The 17,117-nt window shown below is 36.5% G+C and overlaps 3 protein-coding genes, 1 long non-coding RNA gene and 1 pseudogene across 4 annotated transcripts; 2 read left to right on the plus strand and 3 right to left on the minus strand.

The window, feature by feature from the left end:
* Positions 1 to 110: 110 nt before the first annotated feature.
* On the minus strand, positions 111 to 6,873 carry LOC110379567 (chymotrypsin-2). Its single transcript, XM_064038373.1, has 4 exons — positions 6,473 to 6,873; positions 5,927 to 6,161; positions 630 to 803; positions 111 to 272 (listed from the first exon to the last, which is right to left on the minus strand). The coding sequence occupies exons 1-4, from the start codon at positions 6,598 to 6,600 to the stop codon at positions 117 to 119; spliced, it is 693 nt and encodes a 230-aa protein (XP_063894443.1). The 5' UTR covers positions 6,601 to 6,873; the 3' UTR covers positions 111 to 116.
* LOC135117960 (putative nuclease HARBI1) lies at positions 1,842 to 2,941 on the plus strand (annotated as a pseudogene).
* LOC126055953 (uncharacterized) lies at positions 3,738 to 5,016 on the minus strand. The gene is made up of 3 exons (XR_010277269.1): positions 4,260 to 5,016; positions 4,005 to 4,118; positions 3,738 to 3,775 (listed from the first exon to the last, which is right to left on the minus strand). It is a non-coding gene; the product is annotated as an uncharacterized LOC126055953 (long non-coding RNA).
* A 2,906-nt stretch (positions 6,874 to 9,779) lies between the features above and the next one.
* Positions 9,780 to 11,759, plus strand: LOC110379566 (chymotrypsin-1). Its single transcript, XM_064038663.1, has 5 exons — positions 9,780 to 9,834; positions 10,128 to 10,314; positions 10,598 to 10,856; positions 11,017 to 11,181; positions 11,584 to 11,759. Exons 1-5 carry the CDS (start codon positions 9,780 to 9,782, stop codon positions 11,740 to 11,742), a joined length of 825 nt encoding a protein of 274 aa, XP_063894733.1. The 3' UTR covers positions 11,743 to 11,759.
* Positions 11,760 to 12,272: 513 nt separating this feature from the next.
* Positions 12,273 to 16,033, minus strand: LOC126055357 (chymotrypsin-1). The gene is made up of 5 exons (XM_064038607.1): positions 15,875 to 16,033; positions 14,116 to 14,347; positions 13,547 to 13,781; positions 12,963 to 13,136; positions 12,273 to 12,523 (listed from the first exon to the last, which is right to left on the minus strand). The coding sequence occupies exons 1-5, from the start codon at positions 15,924 to 15,926 to the stop codon at positions 12,377 to 12,379; spliced, it is 840 nt and encodes a 279-aa protein (XP_063894677.1). The 5' UTR covers positions 15,927 to 16,033; the 3' UTR covers positions 12,273 to 12,376.
* Positions 16,034 to 17,117: the final 1,084 nt, after the last annotated feature.

Raw genomic sequence — 17,117 nt, forward strand, 5'->3', positions numbered from 1 at the left:
CGATAGAATTATGGTCATCGATAGGTAACAAATAAAAAGCTAATGTAGAAATTACACACCCGTAGCATAAAATCTTTACTCATTATATTTATTGACTTTTCTAAACATTTTTGTACCTATTTATATTTTTTCATAGTTTCTTGAATGTAGTGTTTGTAAGCACTGATTCTAACGTGCATATCTGGAACTCCACGAGCGCATTTGAATGCCCACGATGCTATGCCGATTTGGGAGCCCGTTCTCCTTGATATTAAGGGACTGCCAGAGTCACCCTAAAAATACGCAATTTTGTGTACATGTAGGTAATTCGTTCCTGTTATTTAGACTAGATCAATAGGGTTACATTAAGTAAATCATTATACATGTAATTTTTTTCATTAATTTTTGTGATAAGGATTGCATTCTTGCGCGAGTTTTCAACTGTTCTGCTTAATAACTGTTCCTACTATATACTCCCTTACCTTATGAACTCCCTACTGTACTGCCCCCACATATCTATTCCTCTATATAGCCTTACTTCACTATGTAGCTACTTTCCCTGTATTACCTTTACTCTCCCTTTGTACTCCCTTTTGTCAAACATAGACTATATTTAAAAAAAAAAACCACATCTGTAGGTAGTTACTTACAGTACACAATCCCTTCCCAACTGAGTGTAGGGAACAGATCTCTATGTCAGGGTCCACATGGGGCGCTTCGGCCCATATAGTGGCGGTGGCCACACGAACCGCCTTGAGACAGGACTTGGGAGACAGAGTGCTCACTTCGAGGAGTTGCAGGTTGAATGGAATGATACCCGAGTTCTGAAAAATGCACTTGAAATTAGTCAGAATTTTGAAGTAACTATTAACGTAATCTATGGTTTTAATCAGATTGTGTAAATAGGATACTTTCTAGATCTAAGATTTTTATTTTCTTTTTGTATTTTTGAGCCGCACGAGTGTACATATGTTTAAACGAGACGTTTCAAAATGTATGGAGCCCCGGCCCACTCTTTGTACACCATTGTACAAAATGGGAAAAAATATGTATAACAGTTTTCAACTACTCAATTAATTTTCTTTGGCTTCGTTTAGCTGTAAAACACAAAAATACACACTTGAGATTGCAACAACAAAAACCATCATGGCGGGTAGGGTAAATACATGGTTTAATTAATTAATTTTAATATTTTTAAATAATTTAATAATTTAATAATTTTATATTATTTTAATAATTTAATTAGTAATTACTAATTCCATGGGTGAATACTATACGCGGGCGGTGACTGATTAATGACGTTTGACATGTTTATTTGTCTTAATTATCGAATCCATGGTTTACTGTCATTTTTTTTGGTCACGTGATATCTAAATTGGAGAGACGCCATATTCAAATTAAATAAAACTCATTGAAGGGCGGGCGTTTTGGGGGCTGTCTTTTGTTTTTGGCGTTCGAAAAGTGCTGATTTATCAGCCTCAGGGCCGATTTTTCAATGGTCAGATAAAGGGAAAGATAAGGTTTATTCCACAGTTAGCGAGAATCTCAATTTTTCAATTGACAGATAGGCCCTAACGGTCAGGTAAACTCTCTATCCAGCCGATAAATTTATCTGGCCCTTTACGGGCCAGGTAGCGCGCTAACGGTCAGATAACTCAGATATTTTGTCATTTCTGCAATCACGCGCGTTCGTTTTTGTAGGTTATACTTGTGTTCTTGCTTCCTAAATTATAAAATAATGGATATTTTTGATTCTATCGACGACGAAACAATCGAGGAAGATGATATAGTGCTAAATTATTTAGAGTCAGAGAGAAGAGAAAGAGTTATTAGAGAGAGACCTGATAATATGTCTCTATGGGATGATAAGAAATTTCATAGGAGATTTCGTCTCGAAAAAGTACTGTGCAATTTTATTAACCCTCATTGAAAGTAAAATCGCCAACGTAACAAACAGGTAAGAATTATTTTCTATATAAATAATAAAACGAGATTTTTGTATATTGACTACGATCTAGGTAACATTGAAAGATACCTATATATTATTTTTTTATTTTTCAGAAACAATTCTGTTCCAGCTTTACAACAATTACTTCTGACTTTGCGGTTCTATGCGTGTGGTAGTTTCTACATTACGATAGGTGATTTTGCTGGAATACACAACTCAACTGCGAGCAAAATTATAAGAAAAGTTACTGAAGCAATTGCCTCTCTTCGCCAGGAATTTGTTACATTGCCAGCTAACAGAGAAGAAATATTATTAGTACAGGAAGGATTTTTTAATATTGCCCGATTTCCGAGGGTTATAGCGGCATTGGATTGTACTCACATCAAGATAATTTCACCAGGTGGCAATACTGCAGAAGACTACAGAAATCGAAAAGGTTTCTTCTCATTGAATGTGCAAGCTATGTGTACTAGCGACTTAAAATTTGAAGATATAGTAACACGATGGCCAGGTTCAACACATGACAGTTTGATATTCTCAAACTCTGCAGCAAAGTTTCAGTTTGATACTAATAGATTTCAGAATGGACTGGTCCTAGGTGACAGTGGTTATTTCTTAAATCATTATTTACTAACTCCGTTAAGTGATCCTCGAACAGAAGCCGAAAGACTATATAATGAGTCTCATATTCGTACTCGAAATGTAATTGAGAGATGTTTCGGGTTTGGAAAAGGAGATTTCCTGTGTTAAGTATAGGAATGCGGTGCCGAATCCCTCTCGCTCAAGACATTATTGTAGCAACAGCAATTTTACATAATCTTGCAAGAATTAGAAATGAAAGCGAACCACCTGTGGATCCTGAAGTCCACATACCACAACAACCACAATTTGAAACTCTCATTGCTGACCAGCCAGGACACCAACACAATAGTACAAGGGACTCTATGTTAGAATATTTTGAAAGTCTAATCAACTAGTAATGATATATTAATAAACACAATTTTATAACTACAATGTGTTCTTTTATTATACCTCCACTTTACAGTAATCATATTGTTATAATCAAATAATTTGTGGTGAGGTATTCACTGCTTTTGAATAGGATTATTAGAATTTAACAGTCTGGGTTTGTAGTGATAAAAAATTAATTTATTGGAACTAAACACACACATTACAATAAAAATGGTCAAAGACTAAAGAGATCCTTGTTTTGTTGAATAGGTAAATGAAAAAAAAACATTTTATAAATCTTTATTTATTATTTCTAAAGGACTTGTTCCATAATTTACACCAGTACGGAGCTTACTTAATAGTACTTCATGCATTTCCTGCTTCCTTCTTTCATCATTATGCAGGTTCTGCATTTTTAATAAGTGTGCCTGTTTGACAAACTCATGCTCTTTTATGGCAATTTCCTTCTGGAGCTTCACTAGCTCTAAGCGAGATTCAGTTAAATGGTCCAGTTTTGCAGTCACTCCAACTTTAGTAATTTTTTGATTACTTTTCAAGTATGGACTAATCTTAGTTTTAAAGCCTTTGGCTTCCATGAAGACCACTTATTCTCTGAAAATAATGATAAGTTTTAATTAATGTTATTTTATACAATGTAAATAAATGAACTGGAAAATTGATAAAGACATACCTTTTTCAGTTTGATCCACTTCCATATCCTGTATCTCTATAGATTGAAAGTCATCAAAGGCCTTGTCTGAAAACAAATTAATTTACTATTATATTTTATTACACTATTATACTATGTACTTTTTTTTCAATAAATTAAAATACCATTTCCAATTTCACTGTTAACTTTCTCCTTTAAATCCTGTTATGGGCAAAACTCTTCTTGATCTAAAACAAAAAATATATTCAGGTCCTTGTTTTTCATTTTACATTAAATAAATATATATAGGTTGAACATTCTGTAAAAATCAGTGGCCATCATGTGATCATAAATCTATCAAGGATATGAGTAAAAATCAAACATTTATTCTTTTCCATTCTGCAGCCAGAGATTAATTACAGCACATGTTTAGTTATTTTCTAAAGTTATTTATTATTATTGAATTAGATATTTTACCTAAAGTACACGGAATATCGTCATCACATGGTACAATTACTAAATTATTTTCTAATGATTGCAGTGGCAACGATAGCGGGTCAACTTTAGCAGTCTCTTCCAGTTCTAAAGGTTCTGAAAAAAACAACAATACACAAACTGCTTAGAAAGATGCTAAAGATAAATGTAGTGCGTTATTACTTTTGTTTTCATAAACACTATATCAATTCCCATGGTAACATCAACAAAAATATTTTAAAATATTTGACTTCATACCTGGAATTTTGTCGCTGTCATTTCGAGCATCCAGCCCATTGATATTCGAACATATCGCGATAACCCTCTCCTGTATATCTGTAACCTCTGGGGCTGAAGAGGGCCCGCCACCAGTTTTGTACAGCTCTTGCCGATGTTTGGCCAATGTTTTTTTGGTTTCCTTTTTTATGCCTTCATATTTAAGCTTCAGGCTCTTGGTACTCCTCGCTGTAAATCCCGTAGCCGCATTAAATAATGAACTGATTTTTATCCACGCTGCTTCCTTTTCTTTATTGGTTACGGCGTCTGTCTGCTTATTTTCAATTATAGTACGGTGTTTTGCCACCAATTCAGTCAATAATCTTATTTCGCTTTTGTTAAAATTCGTGGAACGTTCACGTTTTACGATATTTTCCATGATTACACACAACACACAAAAAGCAAACAATAAATTCGAACGGAAAATAAATATTAACACGAAGACGAGTCGTCAAAGTTTAAGGTTATGTTATGATTCCCTCTAAAATGTGACAACCGCTGTCATTAAGTTGAAAATTGTTTGTCTCTTTCTTAGATCTGTAAATGTTCATAAGCGCGTCTCGCTCACACAGATGTAGTGTGAAGCTAGTCACAAAAAAAGGTCAGGTAGTAAACTGACTGGTAACTATGCTTTGAAAAATTGAAACTCTTTATTGGTTCGTTAAAGAATCAGATAAAGTTATTGATCAGTTAGCTACTTGACGTTTTATCTGGCTCTTGAAAAATCAGCCCTAATTTGAATAAACGATTTTGAGTTTGATAAATAACAAATTATTACCAGAAAAGTACAAATTTAAGCAATTTATCTGTATTTTTCCCGAATTCTTTAGATTTTTCTGTAGGTACATAGTGTGCCGGATTTGAAACATCTCCTTTTCATTTTTATATTTTCACTGCATGTTACGTCCACGATCTTGCGATTACCTATCATATGTCTCAATTCCAGCAGTTTTAAAAAAATTGTTGGGGTCTAAACAGCAAACTATGCTTTCCATACCATGGTATGCAATCCAATACGGATATACACCTAAATCTAATCAACGAAATACCTCCCCACGCCATAAACCACGACGAAGGTCATAATAACACTCGCAATACAGAAAAGGGACCATAACTCCTTTTTATAGCTGTAATCTTAATAACCCAAAATGTTCGTTTAATATTATTTCTGACTGAGCAAATAGCCCGCGGCAGAAACCCTAAGTTAACGTTTGTTCAAGTTAAGTTAAAGAAAATTTGATTCTGTGTTGTTAGGGAAACCGTTACAATGGTAGGTAATAGAATTTTAATTGGGGATTCTAGGTTGACCTAAATGTATTATTTACTGAGTTCTGCTTACGGCTTCGCTGGTGTTTTGTTTTAATATATAACGTACGCGTGTATTCTTGGAAGGGGAAGGCTGAGGCGTGTATAGCAGAGTGCGTAATGTTCGTCTACTTGTATTGAAATCATAACTACAAGTTATTTTCGTTCCAAATAACTTCTATAGAGAAGGAATAACCAGAGACTGTATCACTTAATACACTTAGGGACATTAGAAAACAATATTTCTATCTTCATGTTTTAAAAAGTCCTTTAATCTAATGATTGCCTGTACCGAAATACCTACAAGTTGTAACGCTTAGACAAATAATAGTCCAAAAACTTACCGTAGCGACACCCCATCCTGTCACATAACTAGCTTCACCCCCTCCAATCCAGTCGAAGTTCAGGGTTACCAGCTGAACTCTGTCAGTCATCTCCAGCTTCTTCTTGAGGATCAGGAAACCTATGTCGTTCTTAATGTTGATAGGATCCCAGTCTGGGTGGATGTGGTAACTCTTGAACTTTACTGCATATCCACCGGATCTCCAGTTATTGGATCCTACAACTGCATGGAATGTTCTGGAAGGAAGAACAAGTTTGAAGATGGAAAATGGAAGGATAACGCTTTATGGTGAGCGCTGATCGGTAGCTTTTTCAAAATCTTCATATACCTTTATAATTTTTTCCGAAACAATTCGTCTTCCTAACTATGTGACTAAGCATTGGACACGGGGATAAGGTTAGCAAATAATGATTCTATTCTATGCCATGGTTTAATGTGCCATCTCACTTTTGTTTGGATGACAACTGGTTGTCAGGCTGATATCCATCTTTCTCCTTAGTTTGCGTTACGAGCAAGACAAAAGTAAATCATTTGAAACCATACTTACTGCATCAATCCCCCTGGAACTTCAAACCCGTCAATACAATGTGCTGCAGTAAGGATCAAGTTTGGCAGCACAATAGCCCCTCCACAGACAATCATTGTGATCACATCTCCTACCAACAGACCCGCCATATGTGGTGCATAGCCTTCGGGAGCTGATGTTCCACCTACTATGTGAGGAGATAAGTCTTCTATGGCGTTTGGAGTCTCCAATGGTGCTCCTGAAATCAAAAGAGGTTTTAATAATAGTGCTACTGTTTTATGGTGTTCTTGGGGTACTGGAATATTAATGGTGTATTTTTATGGGCGTTTATGGTGGTGACTATTTAGACAGTCCATTTAGCTATATTCTAGTCGAAGAATTTTAAAGGGTTTATTTATGGGATGACTTTAAAATAGATAGTATTTTGAACTGCATGAGAATAGTTAGTATTTCTGCATATTATCGTATTAGCGATATTTATAAAAGGCACTAAATTATACTGGCTGGTTAAATAATTATTTTACGTTATACCTAATACCAACGCACTTTTCAAAAATAATACTGTGATTTTTGTTCTTACCATTAACACGATGTATTATTATAAAATGTAAAATAAATAATATTATGAGCTGCATTTTCAATGATAATAATATTATTTTATAATCAGAAATAATATAATTTTGTAAAATATTTTCGTTTTTACATAAACAACTCTGTTTTTATTATGATACATAACTTATTAAAACACTAAATATATACAAACAAATTACTGCGAAAATTAGTTCCATTATATCTTGCAGCAGACAGTTGACTGATAAACGATATTTGACTTTCAAACTTCAGTAGGTGGACACGAGACCTTATCTGATACACAAAGGGCTTCAGAAGGAACATAGTGGGTTTGAGTCTGACACTTCCTAAGCGCCACCCACAGAGGGGTCATTTGATGATTTCCCAACAAAAAAAAGCTTATATGTTTAAATCATGAATTAGGTATATCTGTTACGGCTAAACCTCAAAGTTCAGCTACACCGGCTTACTGCCCTCCCTTATATACTTCGTTATATACTGCCTCTTTGTATTTCTTTTTTGTTCTTATGTATGTTTGTATAGGCTGTAGCCTGCAAAACCTAAGTGTAGCCACACTTCGGGCCTTAGCGGTAACATATTTATATACTTACCTACTTTCCTCTGTGAACTTTTTATTTGAAATCCCGAAGCGACTGAGTTTTGACGACCTCTCTTCATTCAGATTCTCCGACACACGGTATCCCATTGTCTCTGGCAGAGACCATGCCTTGAAGCCGTGTCACCGTCAATAAACTTCTGCCTGTGCTTTCATCATCATAAGATATAGGAGTATAGGAGGGAATCTGCTGAAAATAGAATATAGACAAAACACGGTCTTTCACCAGACTGTCTTGTCTTGTGATCAGGCCCGCCGTAAGCGGGCGTGCAGCGCGTGCACAGCACGCGGGCGGTACGTCCTAGGGGGCGGCAAATCTAGCGAGTTATCACGTAATATTTAAAAAATACAATATCTTTTTACTTATGATTTTATTTCAATATTTCCGAACACAGCAATAGCGCTAAGAATATTACTTACACTGCCGGTTTCAGTTAGGTAGGTCATCTGTTGAAAGGACATTTTCAAAATTAAAGATTCTTAACCAGTGGCGTAGCGTGTGGCAAATGCTATTTAGGGGGCGGCAAAATTAAACCAATAAAATTTCTGAAAAAGCCGCCCTAGCTTTGGTCGTCTCCTATCAATTTTGACTGTTTCACCCTTTGCATTCCCAAAAAAATTAGCGCTCGCTGCGCTCGCGGCTCCATGTCAGATATCGCATTTTATCTTTGTTTAATTGTTGAGGCATTCAATTTAGAAAAAACATTTTTCGCGCACGTCATTTATGGCTTTTTATGATATGTTTACTTCAAGAAAACTCTAAGGAAAAAATCGTGCTCGCTTCGCTCGCGGCTTTTGCACTTCACTTCTGTGCATGTCTTACTTTTTGACTTTGCTTTGTTAATTTACAGTGGTTTTTATTTGTTTTGTGTCCTTAGACTAAAAAATTTTCGCGCTCGCTCCGCTCGCGCTTCCTTACATATGACGTGTGTCTTATAAGTTGACTTTTCAACGGGAAACCCACCAAATAACATATTTTACTGACTTTAAACATTGTTATAGATATTTAAGTGCGTTAGTTTAAGTTAATCACAATCTTTCAATACATAGGGGCTACTTGGGTAATGATTGCACTGCATTGATGCCCTAAGCAATTGCTTAGTTTGCTTATGGGCTAACCCAGGACTCCTTAGGTTACCTACTCTGAACATTTCAAGTAGGTAAATAAAAAGTTATGTGTAATGTATGTTATGTATTGCAATCGTTATTTATCCAAAAGTAGGTGGGTTTTCTGCAATCAGAGAGGTGCATGTACATATTTTTTTCTGTTGAACTGTAAGATGGATAACAAGGGGCGGAGGGAGGGGGGAGGGGGTCCGGACCCCCTGGATCCGCCATATTTTTTGACAAAACGTATTTAGTCGTAGGGCGGCATAATCAGTTTTGCACGCGGGCGAACAAACAGCTAGCGGCGGGCCTGCTTGTGATAACAGTTTAGTCACTGTTTGGTAAAGGATTATAAAATGACTGTTTGTTTTGATTATGCGACATCCAATCATTATTGTAATCAAGGTTACTTCGTAGGAAGTGCATTCATCGTAAATAACCCATGTATTTGTATTATCTGATTGTTGTTGACCTGGCTTCAAGATGCATTTCATGGAAATTCATTGTCTTCACTCCCATTGCATGTCCAGACTGTCAATTATTTTTCTAGTCTCTCATCATGATGTAGGTTTTTTACCGACAGCATGTAAAATGAATACCTTATGATTTTAACTTTGAAAATGTCCTCCGCGGAATTAATTGTGAAAATCTTGTGTTTACTTGTCGGCTTGAAATTAGAAGGGTTCTCTTCCCTATTAAACTGAGTCATATCTCCATTTCAAGACGGCAAGAGTCTGTCTACGTTCATTTGTTTATTTACTTTCATTATCATCTTATCGAAAACGTAGACGTCAAGGTTAGGCAAAGTGCAACAAACTTGTTACCCTAATTGCTGACTAATTAATCTTTCAGGCATTAATTAAGTAGAACAAGCAATGTTTTTATTGTCAAGGGCAAAGGTTTGTCAAAAATAATGTTTATCAGCCAAAAATTATCGGCTGCAGACTAGAATAGAATTTTTTGTATAAATAGTTTTAATTTTAATGTAAACGTTACAGTTTTAATCAAGTTTTTAACACTAAAGGGGTTGTGAAAATGTCGTTCGCAAATATTGTAATTTTATTTGGAGTCCTAGCGGGAATCGCTCATGGTATGGATTTTGATTTGACAAGTCCAACACTGTTTTCTCCTGAATACATTTTTCAATGACGTTCTGTGAATAAAGTAATACCTATGTAGGTAATGAAAGTTATGTATCTCTTCTAAACGACTCTCGTTTGCCAAGTTCAAAATCGGCTCCTGGTAATACTTTGTTCATTGCTTAGCGACTGAATTACCATCACAATTTCGTCAGGCGTTATAGACGAAGGTTTTATACATTTTTGATTCTAAATATTTTGTGAAGTCCTGCGTCAAAACTGAAAAATCTAAATATTATTTCAGGAATCCCACTGCCATCAGACCCCAAGCCGTTCATAATTGGAGGAGTAGAGGCCTCTATAGGGTACGCTCCATACATGGCAGCCTTGATTTCCTCGGGCACTATATTCTGTGGCGTTTCCATCATCTCTGAAAAGCTGGTGCTGACTGCCGCACATTGCGTGTTTTCGTTCAACGGGGAATTGCTTGAGTAAGTTACAATCGTAATTTAGTCTAAACATTCGAATTCTTGTTACTAAGAGAACGATTGAGCCGAATATTAAATATAATTATGTTGATTTTGAAATCTGTGTTATTGTAAAGACCCTGACAGTTTTTCTTGGTCAGCTCATGTCGACTAATTTGTGCTCCTTGAATGTATCGGCGTCATCTTAATTCTTGAAAGAAGACACCCTTTAGCAATATGGAGAGACGGCAAGCTATATTTTTTTATAACAATGACTAATCATAAACCATTCTTCTTCCTCCCACAGCAACCTTTACATTCGAGCAGGATCCAACAAATGGAATTCAGGAGGCATCACTGTAGAAGTCGGAGATATCCATGTTCATCCAAATTGGGATCGCGATACCATCAAGTATGATGCTGCAATACTAGCCCTGAAGGAGACTCTGGTCTTCTCGGAGTATATAGGGGTTGTGAAGTTGGGGTATGACTTTGTGGAGGGAAATATAAGCTCGGTAGTTACTGGGTGGGGAAGAACGGGGCCTAGGATTGAGGGTAATGTTGTGGTAAGTATAGCTATTTGGTATCTTTATGCTAATTACTTCATATCCAAGTTCATCTCCAAGTTTTTGAAATATCCCAATTTTTTGTGCTTCTTGAATGAAGGCATTCATTATGTCAATACTCCCTAAATACTTCTAATAAAGCCGTCACTCTCTCTTCCAGCACTTACAGCCGACTCCTGATGACCTTCAGATCCTGTACATGAACACAATAGACCACACCCAGTGCCAGGAGCAGATGCTGGCCATAGCTGGAGCCAGAGCGCCACCCATACAGGAAGACATAGAGATATGCACCTTCCATTCGAGGGGACACGGCATGTGCGTTGTGAGTAAATCTTTTTTACTAAAAGTACTTTTGATCAAAGAATTTCTTTTATCTGAGGGGTATAGGTTAGGTTGACATTCATCTAGCTTTGAAGGGTAGGCTATCAGTTTTAACCGAATGCAGCTGAGTAGGTACCATTGTTTTACTTGAAGCGAAATGGAATTTGGTATCGCTAGCAATCACTTTATGGCTTCTGAGGACGGGTCCTACAGGTTATTGAGCCATCCGAAACAGTCATTGGTGTCCAAGATTTACTTAGAAAGCATATACAAAATTAGAAAACTTGCATTGGTAGGTACCTGACCTGGAATCGAAACCACATGCATTCGTACTTGAGAGGTTGTTTCTTTACCCAGTAAGCCACCACGACTATCGATTTAAATAACGACCTTTTCCTTCCAGGGTGACTCCGGCAGCCCTCTCATCAGAGTGAGCACGAGGGAACAGGTCGGCATTGTCTCCTGGGGCTACAACTGCGCCATTGGGGCACCAGACGTCTATGTCAGGATGTCTGGTATTCGAGACTTTGTTGAACCCATCTTGGACTTCTATAGAGAATGAAGACTGATTTAGTATGATTAGTTATTAAATGTGTTACGCAAATTATTCTTTTTTATTTATTGATGTATGCGGCCAAGATTTTGTGTTTCTCATACCGATTCAGTTCATTAGTTACATGCCCGAAAATCTTACAAGAAATTTCAGTATACCTACCTACGGTATACTGCTAAAATACCTACTACTGCTACCTACTCTTGAAATAATATTGTTCTACAGTGATTGCAGACTTATAGCTCAGTCATAAATATTATTTTGTAGAATAGTGAAATAATTACCTACTTAGGTCTTTTAACTTTTTGTTAAACTAACAGCTTGTCAAAAACCTAAAATATTGACAGTAGTACCAAGGGTAGTTTTTTCTTGCCCGTGGTACTACCAGACCGTTTGGTAGTACTACGGGAAGAAAATTTTGCCCGTGGTACTATTGTTAGTACCAAAAAACTATCCTAAAACCTTCTCTCGGGTCTAAGTTACATCCCCTCTAATTTTCTGCACCATTGTAAAGGAAATATGGAGAAAAACACATCACATTCTTTCAAATTCATTTATTTCTCCTCATTAAATTAAGATGCAGTCTTAAGCAGTTTCCAAAGTCCTTTTATCGGAATATTTACAGGTCCTTTAGTCTGACTATTTAGACTACATTGGCTTGGAGCCAGGACTGGTAGGCGCTGACTCTGACGAACATGTCGGGGGCGCCGCGGGCGCAGGGGAAGCCCCAGGACACAATGCCGAACTGCTGCCCGTTGTCGGCGCGGGTCAGAGCACTGCCGGAGTCACCCTGGGAGAGAAAATATAGGATTAGTTTAGCCATGATGGGTTTTTGGTGTTTTCAATTGCAAATATGATAAACTGCATGATTTACATATAAAACGGGTTTAATGCGTTATTTTACTAAAGAAAACCAGTTATATATTTTAAACATAAAAAATAGCAGGCCTACTCAAGAAAAAGGTGTGAAAGAAAAAAGAGGTGAAAGGTAAATCCCGCTCACTTTATGCAAGTAGATGGTAACTAATAAAATGTAGTAAATTTACCAATGAAATCCTACGTTTGGTGACATCATACTAGATTTGCTAGGTAGCATTCTGCATTTCTCTTTCCCAAAACCACAAATTATGTGGTATATGCCGTATATGTACACCTTTTAGGTACTAACCATACAAAACCCCGATAAGATTTCCAGCTTAAGAATTAGCATAAGGCAGAATAATACTCACATTGCAAGTTCCGAATCCAGGAGCGTGGAAGGTGCAGACCTCGATGTGAGGCTCGACGGGAGGAGCGCGTACATTCAGCTCAACGGACGCGCGGGCCACGCGAGCCACGCAGTCGTTACCGTCGATGGTGGTGGGGAACAGCTCCAGGAGGGTGGCTGAGAGGGCACCGCCAGCCTGGAAGAGTTGGGTGTTGAAGATTATGTGGGTAGATGGTCTATGTGATGGTATATCGAGATCTCATTATATTGACGGATGGAAATTATTGATAATCTTAAAAATTGACAGTAATTCGAATATCACAAAAATCAGTGAACATAATAAATGAGGTATCTTCGTGTGTCTCTAGCTCTCGAGCTCGATGAATCAAGATTTTGCGATCATCTTTTGGACTATTGTCTATAATGCAAAAATATCTTCCGTTCATTATTTTTTCGTATACGATCGTTATTGTTTTATCAGACACCAGTTCCTATGTTTAATGCACATTACGACTACAATTTTTTATGTAATTGATGATGGTAAATAAATAAAAAATATTGATTTCGGAATCCACACGATTTAAAATTTAGAAAATGATTACTCACCCTGATCCTACCCCATCCAGCGACCCTAGCGTTAACACCACCGGGGATATGAGCGTAAGTCAGAGGCACAGTCCTGACGAGGTTGTTCAGAGCCACATTGTTAGAGGTGATGAGGATACCGATGTCGTTCTTGATGGTAGCAGACAAGTAGTTGGGGTGGGTCACGTTGCGAGCTAAGGTGTACGCCACGCCGCCACTGTTCCAGCGGTTTGTGCCGACTGTCACACGGAGAGAGCTGGGGAAAATGATTAGGTTTGATTGAAGATGCGTTGTAATGTTGGCTTAGTGAGGGTTGCAGGTAGCAAAAATAGGCACACAAAAGTCTTGCGTACGGCCGTTCGCAAAATTCTATCTATGTCTATGTTGAATTGTTTACTAGATATAGAATTTTGAAATTAGCCCCGTAGAATAGACATGTCATCATGCTTTGGAAATAGCCGTTATGGATTTTACAACTTCTAGCTCTTATTTTACCACAAAAATGGCGCTTTATCTAAGGTAGAAGAAGTACCTGCGGAAATTCGATTTCCAATACTTATTAAAATTACTGAATTATTAAAGAAACTTACTTAACCAGCGAGCCACCACTGAACACCGCAGCGATACAGTGAGCAGCAGTCAGCACAGTCCTAGTGGTGATCAAGGAACCACCGCAGAGGAAGCTTCTCACCAGCACACCACTGGACATGGCCACCATGTGAGGGTGGCTGCCCACAGCCGCCTGGGTGCCGCCGACGATGCGAGCGCTCGCGTCGGTGTGGTCGAAGAAGCGTGACATGTCATCTTCGGGCGCGGGGAGGGCTGGAAGAGATACTTGAAAGTTAGATCCTGATGTTGTTTTAGAAGTTGATGATGAAAAGTGTTCTAATATGAAAGAAGGGCTTTCGCGTAACTTGGTCATTGAGTCGTGAAGACGAGAAAGTATTCAGCAAAAAGAAAAAGCGTAGGTACTTTTAGGGGAGGTTTTATATTAATAGTTGTAGTTAATACTGGTGGAAAATTCGGTCTGCAATTTAAATATTATTATTTCGAATGCAAGTAGATGAGATTTTTATACTGGTTTGTTAATTCTGCCATCGCCCTAATCAAATAACACTAAGAGTGAAATTTAGTATACCAAGATCCTGGTGCCATAGCGTGCTACGTTACCTCCCTCAATGGTTTTTAATGCCTATCTCTTCGACATTGCAATTTTAAATTCGACAAATAATTTGTGGTTGACATGACATTAGATTAGCGTATTGACACATTCAATTCTTTTGTTAATGCCTACCATTTACCTAATCTGTTAACAGGATCGCGATTTAATATCTTATCGTATATAATTAGGTAGGTAGTACGTTTCATTGTCCCGTAATTATTAGGTAGCTGATATGTATCTAATGAGAGACTGGCACGTGAGCATGTACCTAACAGATAGACGGATAATCGCATACGCAATAATGATTTTATTAAAATCTGTTTATTTACCTTGGGTATTGTTTTTCAGTAGCTACACATTATTTACAACTGTTTAGTTATTTCTTTTGTAATTCGTGCTGTTAAAATATAAAAAAATATATATCTTTCGTAAATGTTTATCCCTAACAACGACTACGACTGTAAAAACTCCTTTATATTTTTTGAAGCTAAATTATAAAACATATAGGTTTTTAGAAATAGCAATTGGAACATAACTTGAACTTTTATGCACCAATTTAACAATGTATTATTGGGTTTTCATTAACAATATTCGAAGAATAATTCCTCATGAAAAATATTAATGCAATAATTAGAGATTATGATTACTAAATCTACACTGATTTTAGTCGTAATCAGATAATGTAGAATTAAATCTAATCCGATTGCTGCAATCTGAGTTAGTGTACGTAAATAACACGTGCGATAAAGCCTAATTACAAAATGACTAGCCAAATAAATTGAGTTTTTTTCCTATTCTTTTATTTAAAAGCCAAATTCAAATGTTTATATTGAAATCTCACGGTTTACAAAAAAATACAAGCAACAGATTTAACACTGTTTTTTTGAAGTAAGTAAATAACGAAAAGGTTTAGTTGTTTATAGTTAATTACAAAAAAAAATACACTTCTCAAGAACACTAAAGCTGTTAAGATGCATCGGTCTAGCTAGAAGGCGGTGTCTGTAGAGTGCATCTATGTTCATTTCGCCACCGACTTCTAGACCGGTGCACCTGATAGCTTTTTAGTGTCTTTGAAGTCCGTTTTAATTTTTTTTTTGCGTAGTAAGATGTCTATAACGATTTTTTGTACTGAATGATTTTCTAAAAATGTGAAGCTTTTCTTAAAACTTATAAATGTATTTACTCACCAATACACCCAACCAGGAGCGAGATCACCAGAAGTCCGGTTTTGAAGTCCATGTTTAACAACGCCCGAAGACAATTTGATTGTAAACCAATTGAGCATCATATTTATATTATCAACGAAGAAATTATCTCATTAACTTTGATTAATTTCGGGAGATAAGCTGTTAAAACCCAACTACGCAATGTGTTCGTCATAGACAGGTAATTTGGTGCAAAGATCATGACTATTGTTTTTAATTCTAATTTGTTTTAAATTCTTAGTTTATACTCCATTTGAGTAGGCTAAGCAGTCGTGGTATATTTTTTTACCTATATAAAAGTTCAGTTTAACATTAAAATCTTCTGTTTTTATTCTAACTCTTCCACAATGGGCCTTGTTCAGTGTGTAACAGTGTACATTAACTATTAAATTATTATGTAAAATGCGGTAATGACAATAAGGTAATCAACTAATTCATTGTTTACTATGTATTTGTGTCAAAAGTCCTATCAAGACGTGTCATTAAAGACAAATGAGTGATTGTATTTTTGTTGCTGACTGTATCTACTTGCTTTGCAGATGCTGTATTTTGCGGAAAAGCTTTTCTGTAACATCTAAGATACTTAGTTACTACTTTTACTATAATCATTATTACATGTACAAACACTGCTATTTTTTATTTTACGTATGCATGGCTTTAAAAGATACAATAGATACTATCTTTCTTAATTATACTTATCTCTTGGGAAAAACTGTTTACTCATAATAAATATATCTATTGACTATTAGAAAAATAACCCTAGGCTATCTAGATAATATCCGGCTAGATAAAACAATATGACCAATAAGGTTTTTACGTGAATGGCCTATTGATTACAGAAAACTTGCCTACATATTTATTTATTTATTTAAGTAGTATGGAGGACTAACAGCTAAAAAACACAGACAAGGAACTGTAAGTTAGAGAGATATTATACAGTCCTTAAAATTAACCAATGAACTTACAATGTAAACTTTCAAAATCAGACATACTCATATTTAAAAGGGACTTGTCAAAAGCTCAAAATGGCCCAACCTATCGAGATTTTTGCAATCGGTATTGCTAAGCACAGACAACGACTTAAAAGCTAATTTTACCAGGGTTCTTGAATATTACTTAGTTCGCAGGTGAAGCCGCGGGATACAACTAGTTTATGAGATAAGATCTGCACCCACAGACATTGTCTGTAGTTGCGCGTGCGATCAAACCTACGGAAAAACCAAGG

The sequence above is a fragment of the Helicoverpa armigera genome, chromosome 16 (genome assembly GCF_030705265.1).
Source record: "Helicoverpa armigera isolate CAAS_96S chromosome 16, ASM3070526v1, whole genome shotgun sequence".
Taxonomy (NCBI): domain Eukaryota; kingdom Metazoa; phylum Arthropoda; class Insecta; order Lepidoptera; family Noctuidae; genus Helicoverpa; species Helicoverpa armigera.

Coding starts and splice junctions, on each gene's coding strand:
- LOC110379567 (XM_064038373.1), bottom strand. CDS start 6,600: ATGGCGGGTCTGTTGGTAGGAGATGTGATCACAATGATTGTCTGTGGA. Junction 6,162..6,472: donor GTTCCAGGGGGATTGATGCA/GTAAGTATGGTT, acceptor TCTTCCTTCCAG/AACATTCCATGCAGTTGTAG. Junction 273..629: donor TTGGGAAGGGATTGTGTACT/GTAAGTAACTAC, acceptor GCGTATTTTTAG/GGTGACTCTGGCAGTCCCTT.
- LOC110379566 (XM_064038663.1), top strand. CDS start 9,780: ATGTCGTTCGCAAATATTGTAATTTTATTTGGAGTCCTAGCGGGAATC. Junction 10,857..11,016: donor GGATTGAGGGTAATGTTGTG/GTAAGTATAGCT, acceptor TCTCTCTTCCAG/CACTTACAGCCGACTCCTGA. Junction 11,182..11,583: donor GGGGACACGGCATGTGCGTT/GTGAGTAAATCT, acceptor TTTTCCTTCCAG/GGTGACTCCGGCAGCCCTCT.
- LOC126055357 (XM_064038607.1), bottom strand. CDS start 15,926: ATGGACTTCAAAACCGGACTTCTGGTGATCTCGCTCCTGGTTGGGTGT. Junction 13,137..13,546: donor CTGGATGGGGTAGGATCAGG/GTGAGTAATCAT, acceptor CAACTCTTCCAG/GCTGGCGGTGCCCTCTCAGC. Junction 12,524..12,962: donor CTGGATTCGGAACTTGCAAT/GTGAGTATTATT, acceptor TTTCTCTCCCAG/GGTGACTCCGGCAGTGCTCT.